Source organism: Macrotis lagotis, chromosome 1 (genome assembly GCF_037893015.1).
Source record: "Macrotis lagotis isolate mMagLag1 chromosome 1, bilby.v1.9.chrom.fasta, whole genome shotgun sequence".
Taxonomy (NCBI): Eukaryota; Metazoa; Chordata; class Mammalia; order Peramelemorphia; family Peramelidae; genus Macrotis; species Macrotis lagotis.
The window spans coordinates 838,643,678-838,657,927 of NC_133658.1; the positions used below are offsets into that span (position 1 = coordinate 838,643,678).

General features: G+C 37.5%; 1 protein-coding gene and 1 non-coding gene across 2 annotated transcripts; one reads left to right on the plus strand and one right to left on the minus strand.

Moving 5' to 3' along the window:
- Positions 1 to 814: 814 nt before the first annotated feature.
- On the plus strand, positions 815 to 921 carry LOC141510430 (U6 spliceosomal RNA). The gene has a single exon (XR_012474919.1). It is a non-coding gene; the product is annotated as a U6 spliceosomal RNA (small nuclear RNA).
- A 2,572-nt stretch (positions 922 to 3,493) lies between these two features.
- On the minus strand, positions 3,494 to 4,459 carry LOC141489033 (olfactory receptor 51G2-like). Its single transcript, XM_074189629.1, has one exon. The coding sequence runs from the start codon at positions 4,457 to 4,459 to the stop codon at positions 3,494 to 3,496; it is 966 nt and encodes a 321-aa protein (XP_074045730.1).
- Between the last annotated feature and the right edge of the window lie 9,791 nt (positions 4,460 to 14,250).

Consider the following 14,250-nt stretch of genomic DNA (forward strand, 5'->3'; position numbering starts at 1 on the left):
GTGAGGGGTAAGCTGTGCAAGGTATCCTTCTCACTTGCCTTTGTCAGAATCATTCCATCCCAGGGCCTGATTGATAGGAAACAGGACTATTGGAGAAGGTCTTGCTCTTATTGAAATCTCTTGTCCTTAAATGATTTTAATTCCTCTCACATCATCATTAGTACTGGGTAAGTACTAGACTGTTCTATGTGATGACAGAATGGGACAATCAGCCACATCTTAACCTATCTCTCAATGGATTAATCATCATTATGGTCTTTCCTCTCAAAACTTCCATCTTTGAGTGGTGAGCTATTCATCAGTATGATACAATTGGCAATAGCTTTAAGACTAGGATGGTGTCAGTTCGTTTGGCCAGAATATAGTCTGAAGGGAAAAGGGGGGCAAAAGGGCTGGAAAGGAAAGGGCTGAAGGCAAATTATGAAAGTTTATTTACATATATTTACATACATATATATGTATATATACATATATATGTATGTATTGTGGGGCAGCTAGGTGATGCAGTGAATAGAGAACCAGCCCTGGAGTCAGAGAGGACCTGAGTTCAAATCCAACCTCAGACACTTAATAGTTACATAAGCTGTGTGTGACCTTGGGCAAGTCACTTAACTTCACTGTCTTACAAAAACATATATATAAATCTAATTATATAATTTATATAATTTATATAATTTATAATTTCCAAACTAATTAAGGAATTTGTATCACATCACAATAGGGAAAAAATGAAGATTTATGAACCATATTGTGGTATGGTCAGTTCTGTGTTAGGAAGATTACTTTGGAAATTATGTAAGAAATGACAGAGGAAGAGCTTGCTTCGGCAGCACATATACTAAAATTGGAATGATACAGAGAAGATTAGCATGGCCTTTGTGCAAGGATTATATGCAAGTTTGTGAAGTGTTCCATATTTTTAGGGAAAATTGTAAAATTCAAAGCCTTGAAAAAATGATAGGTGAAATTACTATTGTATATAATTGGAAAACAAAAAAAATTTAAAAATAAATAAAATGACAATTCAAAAAATGATAGAGGAGAAAAAGATCAACTACTATATTATCTTTCCTCTAGTTCAGGTCCTTTTTGTTTCATCTGGGTTATTTTAAGTAGACAGACATTCAGAGATAGTGCCATTGACTTTTCTCAACTAGTTATTTGGTCCAATTGAGTCTAAGATGACTGAAAAAGATTTCAGATCTCAGAGAAGTGGGCTTTTGATTATAGAAGGAATAGATCAACAAAAAGAGAAATCAATATAAAATGGGAAGAGGGACAGGTTTTGAGTGGAAGATAATGAGTTTCATTTGAGGTATCAGTGGAACATTCTGTGGAGAAATGCAGGAGTTGGCTGGGCATGAAAACAAGAAATGTTGTTTGTTTTATGTTGCTTCCCTTTTGCTAGTGATGACCTTTAGTATCAATCTCTACTCTTACAAGTAAATTCAGTTGTGCTTTATTGAAGCCTAGAAAAAAAAATGAAATCCTTCAGGGATCCTTGAGGCTACAGAAAGGGCTGTATATTTCTTATGAACATGGTATCGGAGAGGAGAGAAGAGAACTAAGACCAATGGACAAAGTGAATTCTATCTCCCTGTGAGGAAATTTTTTCTAAAAATCTTCTGATTTTCAACAGAATGAATTACCTGAAGATGTAGTTAGTTTTATTTGAGGAGATAGTTCTCCATTATGGTATTCAAGTGGACACTGAAGAAATTACTGGTCTTGGATGTTGTAAAAATTTCTTTTTAGGTTGAGATTGGACTGTCTTCCCTCTGAGGTCTTTTCCAATGGAAATTTTTTTGATACTGTAATATCTGTGTCAGGGTGATGACCAGAGACTTAGAAAAGCCCTATTTCTTTCTTCTCTTCTTCCCTCTTCTCCCCATCTTGGTCCTCAGCCTTAGGATTCACCTTTATCTTTGCTTCTACCATCCAATGTAGAAAGATGAAGTGATTAAGGACTAGAAAGAGACACCAGGTCTTCCTCTTGTCTAACCATACATACTAATCAGAACATATTAAAATTACTGCCAGTCTTCATATGCATAAATGTTAACACTTTGGAATAATAATTATACTCATTATAATAACACAGATAACAGTAGTTGCCTTTGAAAAGTACAAACTATAGAACATTGCCCTTTCAAAGTCACTATTTCATTAATTATTCATAATGTATATATCCCCTATACATTCCCTTACCCAACATAAATATTATTCTTATTTTATAGGAAGGGAACATGTGATAAAGAGAAAAGTTCAAAGGTTTATGTGTGTTCTAAGAAAGCATGGGTCTTACCCTTAGTGAATTGAAAATTTGGTTGAGATCAGCAGAGAAGAAATCTGTCTAGGAAACAGAACTCATTTTCCCCTCTGTGAACTTTGTGGTAGCACATGGATCTGAATATACAAGTGGTTCTAATTTCATTGACTTATCCAATGCATATTACAATAACATATCATACCATATTACCTTTATAGATACACAAATACACACACACATTCACATACACACACAATCCCTTTTGCACTGATCCCAATTATCTTACCCCTCACTCATTCACTTAATAATTGTTCCAACATGCAGCAGAATTGTACAAATCTTCAGTGTGACCTGCCCATTCAGTCATCCTATCCTTCCATTTGCTTCTCAGGACCTAGGTATTCTAATCTCTACTCATTTCCCCGAATCTAAGCTACCTGACTCTTGATTTTGTGAGAGAAGCAAGTATTAGGGTGCTTGCTTTTTAGGAAAGGAAGTTCTGAGTTAAGGTACTTAGATGATAAAAGAAAAATAGTGTCTTCAAAATGTCCTTCCCCCTCCTTAATATAATACATCTAGATCCAGACTGGGGAAAGAACTACCACTGGATAATTCATCTCTCTTGAACATACTGTGCTTGGTGTTGAACTTGGAGCATATCATTGAATGTTGTCATTATCTCTCTGGATCCTGCTGACCTTTCAAAGTGATCAGCAAACCACCAGTATATGAGACAAATATATTGGCTACAAAGCTACCTTAAATATGGGACAGAAGGGACAATCTTACATTTAAATGTTTAGAGATCAAATATAAAAAACATGTTCTCTGTTTATTAACATTTACTGAAAGGTATGAAGTTCAGTACCATATGGGATGTGTGTGTGTTTGTGTGTGTGTGTGTGTGTGTGTGTGTTTCTGTGATTTTTAGAGACCTGTAAGCAAAAATATTTCAGAGCCATTAGCCTGGAATAATTCAGTCACTCCCAGACTCAAGGTGACGCCTTGAAGTCCCTTTCAAGGATTTAAGTTGTTTAAAAATTAAAAATAGTTGATTGTGATTATTTGACAATGAGATTGCATTTTCTCTCCCTCTTACTCCTTGATTAAAAAAATATATATGAAATGTTCTTGTTTCCCAACATATAACTACTCCAGATTCTCCTAAGACAATCAAACTGTTTAAGGTCATAAGCCTCCCTGTCTGTTTTGGCTCTGTCCTCCTTAGGAGGTCTCAACTCTCTTCTGCCAGAATCGTCTCAAAAGTCCCTGTCGTATCTGCTTTGACTTGATGCAATAGATAATGGGGTTCATGAAGGGTGGAACCAAGAAATGTAGGTTAGCCATGAGCACAGCTACAGCAGGGTAAGTGTGCTTCTCCACACGGTGCAGTATGGATAATCCCAATTTAGGCATGTAGAAAATAAGCACAATGCAAAGGTGGGAGACACATGTGTTGAGGGCCTTGAATCTCTCTTCAGGAGATGCAATACTCAGCACTGTGTGGAGGATTAACACATAGGAAACCACAATGAGGGTGGAATCAATGCCCAAGGAGAAGAGAATGGAGACCAGGCCATAGAAACTGTTAATCTTGGTGTCAGAACAGGCTAGTCCCACTAGGTCACAGTGTAGGCAATAGCAATGAGAGAGGGTACTGACATGAGGGAAAGCCAACCTCTTGAGGAGGACAGGACCTGGGATGTTGAGAATAACTGCTCTCACGAGGATTCCAGCCCCTATCTTTGCCATAGTTGAGTGGGTGAGGATAGAAGCATAGTGCAATGGATCTTTGATGGCAACAATGCGGTCAAAGGCCATAGCCAGGAGCACACCTGACTCCACATAGGTGAAGGCATGAATGAAGAACATCTGGGCTGCACAGAGATCAAAGGGAAGTTCACGGTCACCCAGCCAGAAGAGCTGCACCATGGTGGGGAAGGTGGAGGCACAGAGACCTAGGTCAGAGGTCGCCAGCACAGATAGAAAAATGAACATGGGCTCATGAAGGCTGGGGTCCGTACGGATAAGGAAGAGGATGGTACTGTTGCCCAGTATGGAAATTATGCAGATCAGGTTGATAGGGATGGATACCCAGTGATGGGAAGCTTCCAGACCTGGGAAGCCTGTCAGCAAGAAGGTTGGGGGATCATAGCTGCTGGCATTGCAGGAGAAGACTGAAGGATCCATGTTTGGAAATACCTTGCTACCCTAGGGGTAAGAGGCATCAGAGACTGATTCAGAATCCTTATCAAGTAATCTTGTTCCCCTCTAGTGTGTCCAATTCCCTTTTCCTATTCAGGGGCCTCCTGTGCTTTTCCTGGATCACAAAGGCATTGACTAAAAGTTCTTTATGTAGAGCTTGGATGGAAGGCTAATAGACTGGAATCAATAGGAATCCTAGGCTCTAGAACTAGCCCAAGGCCTTAACTAAATTCTGAACCCATTAATATAAATTCACACCCACAATTATCCCATAAATATATCTTAACATCATTCAATTACTGACCAAAATACCCTTTCTTCCATAAAACCTTCATACCTTTTATTAGTCTTTTTTTGTGGGGAGGGGAAGTTAAGCAACTTTTTCAAAGTCACATAAGTAGTAAACAGCATAGATATATTTGGAACCCAGGACTTCTAACTTTAAATTTATTGTTCTATTTATTCTACCACACTCCCTCAAGGTGAATTCAAGAATTAAGAAGGTTAAGCTGGGGAACTTGGCATTCTTAAATGGTGGGGTTTTTTAAAATTAAAAATAAGCCTTCAAATCTTTGCAGTCTGAGGATTTCCCAAAATCTTCTATCTATAAAGCTTTCTATCTATGTAAATAAACCAAGAATTCATATTAGGCTTCTTCTAGGAAGACTTAAGAAGTGACTTGACTAGTTAAGAAAAGATTTACCTCATCATTCATTCATTTATTTATTCATTCATTTATTAATTTATATTCATGCATTTATGCATTTGCTTATTTGTTCATTCTTTCAGTTATCTATTTATTTGCTCATCTGTTCATTTGTTTATTTTTTTCTTTGTATATCCAGCAATTAGTATAGTACTGGGATGTAGTAGGTACTTAATAAATACTTACTGGACTGATTTAGAGATAAATCTAGAACCCTAGTCTACTAGCTCAAAGTCTAATGTTCTAGTATCTGCTTTCTTTACAGACCTGATTTATCTGAGGGAAAATAGTTTTTCTATTCTTAGACAGGTACTTCAACCTGGAAAAAGGGTTGCTCCTTTTCCAGTTTTACTCAATTTATCCTCATAAAAGTATTAATTTATGAAACATTGGTGGAGACTAAGCCAGATTGTTGTTCACTGATTACATTAATGAATTGTGATGAGGAATGAAAATGACTAGAAATAAATCAGACCAGGATGAGTTAGGGGCAACACAGGTCTGGAGTCAGGAGGATCTGAGTTCAAATGTGGCCTCAGACACTTGATACTTACTAGCTGTGTGTTTTTGGGCAAGTCACTTAGTCCCATTGCCTTTCGACAAGACAAAACAAAAGAAAAAACAAACAAACAAGGATGAGTTAGAGCATGCATATCAGTCCAAGGCAGAAATTCTGAAACTTTTTTTTGCATCACAGACCCTTTTGGCAGATTGAAAAGGAAGATTTAAATTTTAAAACATTTTTTTTCTCCACCCAAATTCATGGATTCCTCTAAATTTCCAAGTAATATAGACTGGATGGCCAGCATAGATCCCCTGGAAAATGTCTGATTAGATCTCTTTCTTTAAATTTTTTTTTCTAATTTCATTTATTTATTTTTTAAGGCAATGGGGTTAAGTGACTTGCCCAAGGTCCCACAGTTAAGTAATTATTAAGTGTCAGAGGTTGATTTGAACTCAGGTTCATCCTGACTCCAGGGTCAGTGCTCTATGCATTGCATCACCTAGCTGCCCCCTAGATCTCTTTCTAGATTTGGTGTCTGCAGAGAGAATTTCAGAGGCTCTATAATCCAGGTGGAAAAACATCATTATTTTCACTAATTCTTAATTTACTTCTAGCTATTAAATACATGTAGAAGCATAGTTAATAAGTTATTGATTACCTTTCTTTACTGAGATTGGATGTGGGAAAGGAAGTTGTGTTGTGTTACCTAGAAGTTATTATATTTATTTCCAAATAAAGGTACTTATTGGCAAGAGTCATATTTAGAAATAAATAGATGGGTCTTAGCAATACCCTACTGATTTCTCCCTCTCCACAATCTCTTCCACATTTGTATTCCATGGCTACTTCTGTTATTTTAGTAACATTTTCTAAGCATAGGAGTTCAGTGATTAACCTTGGATCCTTCCTGTGAATTTCCCTCTTAAGAATCTTTTGGGGTCAAATAGGTTGTGCAATGGATAGAGCACCAGCCCTGGAATCAGGAGAACCTGAGTTCAAATCTAACCTCAGACCCTTAATAGTCACTTAACCCTATTGCCTGGCAAAAAAGGAATCTCTTGATATTAAACATACCTGTGTAATAAATATAGTTGAGTCAAAAGTTCTCATGCCAAAATGCAATCATCTGCATTTGGAAATAGAAATTAAAAACTGAAGAACAATTCATTAGCTTTATATTTCAGCCTATTATAGATATAAAATTCTGGGCTAGTTAGATGGTACAATATATAAAATGTTGAATCTAGAGTTAACAAGACTCTAATCATAATCATAACTCATAATCCATCCTCAGACACTTATTACCTGAGTGACCCTGGGTAAGTTAGTTAAGTTTTATTAGACTCACTTTCTTCAGCTATAAAAAATAATACTTCCAGAGTTATTAAGCTAAAATGAGATCATTTTTGTAAGACACCTTGAAAACCTATAAAATACTTTATAATAATAATAATAATAATAATAATAATAAGCATATGCATTTATATATATGTATATATTTATATATATAAATATATACACTTTAAGGTTTATAACATAATTTACATGTTACCTCATTTCATCCTCACAATAACCCTGGAAAAGTAATTAGGTATTATTATCTCCAGTTTACAGATAAAGAAACTGAATCTGAGGCCAGGGTCACATAGCTAGTAAAGTTATCATCATCATCATCATCATCATCACTATTTTCTAGCTAGGGATTGTTTTCCTCTCCAGGCATCTCATGCCTGACCTTCAGAAAATGATCTATTTAACCATCAATGGTCAAATGACTAAGTTAATTTTCTCCTTGCGTATACTTCATCTGCGTGCCCTGTCCCATTGTATGTTTGTGCTTTTTGAAGAATTAGAAAACAAGGTAGAGGGAGGAAAAGATTGGCATGAGGCACAAACTAAAACTGATCTGGCTTTGGACATCAGTTTCTTCTCAGTGTGATTTCACAGCCTCAATAGGCTCAGATACTTACTAAAGTCCTGGATCATGTGCTGAGTTCCACCATGTAAAAGGGTCATGGACAAATTGGCCTGCTCTCCATAGGAATGTCATGAACACAACCTGCAGGGAAAAGGTATGAGCTGAGATTGCATAAGGCAACAAATTATTTCTATATGATACTGTCTTTGGAGTAAGAAAGATAGAAGCTCAAATCTGGCTTCAATCACATGTGTGATGTTAGGCAAGTGGCCTAGCTTTTCTCTGCCTCAATTTCCTTATCTGTAAAATTGGGTTAATACCTCCCAAGGCTATTGTGAAGATAAAATGAGATAATTCTAAAGTGCTTAGAAAAGTGTCTAGCATACAGTAAGCACAGCATAATGTTAGTTATTATATTTGCAGAGCATCTTATAAATTTCAAAGCACTATAAGAAAACAAGCTGCTATTATTAATTATGATGATGATGATGATGATGATGATGATGATACCATAACTGGGTGGTACAGTGGAGAGAGTTTCTGGTGTGAAGTCAGAAAGATTCATCTTTGTGAGTGACATAAAACTGAAATAACTTTTCTAGGATATAACTAGCAATACCATAAGTAGGGATTGGATCTCAAATCTATCTAGGTGTCTCTCCATTCATAACATAAGAGGAAGTCTGTTCATTCTAAAAATTAAAGTCTCGATTTGTTTTTAGTAATTAAAACATAGCATTTTTCACTGACTCTTCTCCGGAGGACTGGAGAAAGATAGATATTTACCTATTACTGTGGCATATCTATCATTGTGATAGAGGTGGAAGTGGAGAACAGGATAGCATTTCTTCAGAGGCTGTGCAAAAATACTATGCTGGGAGGGGTTGGTAGATGAGGGTGTTGGAATAGAGGGGAGGTTTTTCTTGGCCAAAGGAACCTGAGAGGCATGTTTGTAGAAGACCTGAAATAGCCCTCTCCTCAATCTGCCCCTACTGTTGATATTATTGGCTACTATCCTTATATGCCTTTGTGATTATAGTAGGACTGCAATGGGAGAGGTAGAGTTAGGGATACTTAGGAACTAAGGAACATGCTTTTGCAACCAACCAACCTATAGTGATTCCCTATTTACTCAACTCTTCATACTCCTCTTTTGATCTCTGCCTTTCCAGAATTACTCAGGCTTAAGGAACCCTTGTCCTTAAGAAGTAAATTCATCTCCCAGCCAAGGTAGGATAGCCACACTGATATTATGTAGGAAAATGTAGTCTGTAGCTCAAATGAGTCTTGCTAGTAAGAGTTTCCATGGTAACAGACTCTAGCTTGGCTTAATCAGGTGAGATTCTTTCCCTGGGAGAATTTGAAGACTTAAGCCTCACTCATGATTTACCATCTGGGTCTTGGAACCCTGCCTATCAGTAATGATGAATATTTGGAAACTCCTGGTTAAATGGAGAGGCAATGGGACAGCTAAGAGCCTAATGACACAACAGGAGTGGGCAGTTGGCTTAATTTATACCTATCACAAGGATCATGAAATGATGGGGAAGGGGAATGTTAAGACAGGAAAATCTTTATTAATATAATAGTTTAGGGCTGCCATAATCTCCATTTTCCAAGTCTCCCTCTGTACTGCGGCCTGGAGGGGGATTTCTGACTGGGGTTCTTAGGAAGGTCACAATGCTAGGAAATTGAGTTTGGCTGTGCTAGCCCTTGGAAATTCTAACAAGACATGGACTCTGAAGACAAATTTCACTAACTTTCCTCTGCTCCACAAACCTCTGCCAACTCACCCTTCCCCAAAGGGCCCTAGGATAACTTCATTTGTCTGAAAGAATGACCAATCAACTGTTTGGAGAGGATGCTTCTATTATGCTCATGGGCAGGGTGTGTGACTAAATTCCTAAGATCATAACTATAAAATAAAAGAGTTAAACTAGGTTTCTGATTTCCTTTCAGCCATAAATACTATAATTCTGAGGAACAGAGAGAGAAAGTGATTTGTTTTGGGCAATGCAGGTTGTAAAAGGACCAGGATTGGAATTTACAGCATTTGAAAGGCAGGTAGGTTCAATAAAAAGAACTTTTACTTGGAAGACAAAGGTTGCGTGACTCAAATATTTTTAGGATCCACAATTTTATCAAGGAGGATCTGGACTAGAAAGCCTCCAAAACTTAAATCCTTTGATTTTAAATCCAATGCCTGAGATTCTTTCACCTCTCATCTATTTTCCTCCAAAAACTTAGCTCTACACTCACCATAGCCCTCCGGGTCCTGTTTTCTGTCCCTTGGTTCGTCAGAAGTATGTTTTGCTGGATTCTGGCATAGGTGGGTCTTTATATCTTCTCCTTAATTTGAGTTAAAATAATGGAGCTGGGGAATTGGGTCAACTGGGATCTGAGTACACATCCAGGAGCTGTTCTTTAAACCCATGAGTGCTATGGAGAGTGGCTCTGAGGCTAGAGTTGTATCTAGGGGCCAGCGAGACCCAGAAGAGGATGGAGGAAGCAGAAGAGGATGGAGGAAGCAGAAGAATGTATCAAGGGAGGGTTGGATTTAGCTATAGCATCTGTTGCTCTTTCTTTGGGAGCACCTGGGTGGTTCAACCCTAGGCCTGCTCCTCCTGAAGGACTCAGAGCCCCTCCCCTCACTTTGATGGCTGTTAGGGAGGGGTTGATAGAAGAGGGAATTGAGATGGAGGTAAGGTCTTCTTAATGGATGAAACTCAGAAGTGAGACTTAGCCTATCCTTTTCTCTTTTCCTCCTTCTGTTGATAAATTCCTAAACCTGGATTCATGACTTTGACAGCATGGTGGGGTTAAATACCTCAAACTGACATCATAAGCCCTGAGTACATAAATTGGGAAATGATTAGCTATGGGGATAACTGGCTCATTCTCCCTAAGTATAAACATTTCCTCGAGGTATTTTCTAGAGGTCCAGTTCCTGAAACCCTGAAAACATCACCCGAAGCAGATCATGTGACCTGACCCAGAACATTTTTTTATTTGGAGACTGATTTAAATTGGAGGCCCAGGGGTCATTCCTTGGAGTCTCCTCTGAAGTATGGACACATAGCCCAGGAAATATGTCCCAGTGAGACAGATTTCTGATATTGAGGGGATGGAGTATGTGTTTAGAGATTAATAGTGGATAAGTAGCATGATTTTGTCTCCAACCTGGGCTGATTCCCAAGAGACAACCCAGAACCTTTCATTTTGCTTATTTCCTAGATTCTTAAGTGAATCAATAGATAGGCAAATATGTAAACCTTCAAATAGCTTCCAGGCACTTATTCATGTCAGTTAAATGTCTGGGGACTCAAATGTCTCATACGATTAGAAAAATAATTCAAGTAAAAGTATACCAAATTATCTGAGAGGTCCAGATAAAATAATTCCCCTGTCTCAGGCTCAGGTTATCCTTATTCTAGATTAGATAGATCTAGTTAGATAACACTCCCAGGAAAAACTTCTTGATATTTGAACTGAAGTTCTTTCTTCAGGCTGTTTGGTCACCTAACTCTTACACTGGGACGTCCCAGATTTGGGCCCTCCATATTTCTTCTTCTTCTTCCTAAACCAAAGAGGACTTTAGCATGAAACAGTAGAGTAACATGGCAACCACAAAAATTATCAAGTCCTTAGTTTTCATGGAGAGCCATAATTTCTAGAACAAAGAAAACAATAGTACTCTTGTCTTCTGCCCTGATCAGACCATACATGGAACATTTTGTCCATAATAATGTGAAATGAGCTCAAAGGGTTGGGAGTGCTTTGGTGATATGACAGATGAAGTGTTCACAGAACTATGCATATTTAGCTTAGAGAAGGAAAGGCATAGAATAAATGTCATTGAATTTCAAGTATCATTAAAGAAGATTTTTGAGATTCCTTTTAATTTCTTCTGTGATATTTATGTGTGTCAATTTGGGCTTCATTAGAAGGGTCCTAAAGGAAATCCAGTATGGACTTCCTCTTGGGGCCTAGAGACAGAATCAGAAGCAATGGCTATAAGTGGAGACTACAGATATAAGGATAAACTTATCGATAATGAGGGATTCTACAAAATGAAATGAACTGACTTGAGAACATAGATTTAGACCTGGAAGGAATCTTAGAAGTCATGTAGCCCATTCCCCTTACTTTATATATGAGGAAACTGATGCTTAGAAAGATGCCTCAACTTATTCAAGACCACACAGATAGTAAGCAGTAGAAGTAGTGTTTTAACTGATTTTTTCTGCCTCCAAATTCTTTTCACAACACCATGTTCTCAAGAAGTCACCTTCATCACTGAATCATACTGTCAACTACTAAAGGCCTTCATAAAGAAACTAGAATCATTTGTCAAGTACATTATAGGATAGATCTCTGTTCAGGTATCCCTTGGACATCCTTTGCAATTCTCCTTGTCATGTTTCAAAGCATTAAAAATTCCAGTTTGTGTAACAAGCTTCAAATTTCAATAAGGAGAACCATCCTAATAACTCAGATTTATATTAAGCTTTAATGTTAATAAAGCTCTTTCCACTCTGTTCCTAGGTACAGAGGTAATAAAAGAATAATATAGGTAATAAAAGAATTATTATCCTAATTACATAAGTAAGGAATTCAATCCAGTTGAACAAATATTTGTTAAGCTGCTACTCTGTGAGTTGGCTAGAAAGGAGATGGCATGATAGAGGAGATGGAGCGCCAGATGAGGTTTTAAATCACTTGTGTCCCAATCTTCACGTTGCAACTCTACCTATAAGTGTTGCAAAGCAAGGTAACTGCAGTTGTAATTTTGTTTTGATTCTAATCAGAGAAGAAATGACCAGTTTAATAAGGAAATAAAATTTCAGTAAAGAAAAATTCTCATTAAAATCACAAGTCACAATATCTGTTATAAACTGTTACATTATGGTTATCTTACACAGTCAATCCTCACTTGTGAGGTAAAAGCAACATCTGAATTCCTATGTCTGGGGAGCCCTGGGAACAGTACTCTAGAGTCTCACTGGGACAGATTTCCTGGTCTATGTGTCCATACCTCAGAGGAGACTCCAAGGAATGACCCCTGGGCCTCAAATTTAAATCAGCTTTCAAATAAAAAAGGTTCCAAGTCAGGTCACATGATCTGCTTTGGATGATGTTTTCAGGGTTCCAGGAACTGGACCTCCAGAAAATACTTCGAGGAAATGTTTATACTTAGGGAGAATGGACCAGTTTTCCCCACAGCTAATCATTTCCCAACTTGCTAATGTACTCAGGGCTTATGATATCAGTTTGAAGCCAGATGATATACAATTTTTAGCAAGGGCAATATGATTTTTTAATACACTGTATGACCTTGAGAGAAATCACTTTATTTATCCTAACTCATTTGTAAATTACATTTAAACAATTTTTCATTCAATGAAAAACTACCTTCTCCATTTTCCATCTTCTCCAACCCCAGTAAGGAACCCCCCAACAAAAGGAACTCCCTGAAACCAGTTTACTTATCTGAAAAATGAGGAAGAACTAAATGAATTCTGGAGATACTTTAACAAGTCTCAACTTTCATTCCTTTGAAATAGAAGATCAGAGACACCATGATCTGCTCATGATCATAATTCTAGGAAGTACTAAAACAAGAATTTGTTCAAATTATTCTGATTCCAAAATCAGCACTTTCCTATTGTTCTTAACTAGCTTTATGCAATATCCAGAGAATTCAATCACGAATTGATCTACATAGCTTCTCTTTTTAGTCATTTCATCTTATTGAAAGAACAGATTAAATCAATTGGGAATTAACAAACATTTATTATTTACCTACATTGTTTCAGGCACTGTAGTTATTAAGCTTCATCTGCATGGAGATTGACTTGCTGAAGTAAAGTGTGTCTCTGCTTTGGAGAGGTTCCTAGTCCACATCTTCTTGTCAGAATCTGCAGTTTTATGTGCCACCCAGAGCTAGAAGACCTTGAGAGAGCAGCAAAAGTATAAGAGAAAGAGCCTGGGGTGGGAGTTAGGGTATTTATTTTTAATGATACCTAGGATACTAATTCACTAAATAAATTTGGGTATCTTATCTCTCTGGAGTTCATATCATTACATGAATCTGTTAAGAATTATTGGATCTGTTACCTTTGCAGGTCCCTGTACTGCAATGTGGCTATCTCAGAATCATTCCATCATGGTAGTAGGGAAATGGAGAGCAGAAAGACCTGCTATGATCAGGGGATCCCTATTCTCCTTCATCTCACCCCTTGTTTCCTCTTCTGATCTCCATTTTTCCCAGAGACCATCTTTGCAACTAATTAGGGGATATCCGGCCATCACTCAAGGCACCTTGCTCCTTTACTCTCTTGCATTACCGTTCACAAGTCTTGCATGAGATAGAAATTAAAATTCCCTTCCTTCCTATAAAATGGGATTTAATTTCAGAATTTTCCATTTACCATATCCCTAATTCTAAGGTTCTCTAAGTCTGATCATCTGGTCTGTCTCGCCATGCACTGTCAGATGATCTATTTATGTGACTTAAAGACTTCTGGGTCTTATCCATCCTACAGCTGAATCCTTATAGCTTCCAGGGTTTTCCATGTGTGTTAGAGCTGAAATTATTTGTGTGTGTGTGTGTGTGTGTGTGTGTGTGTGTGTGTGTGTTTTCTTTT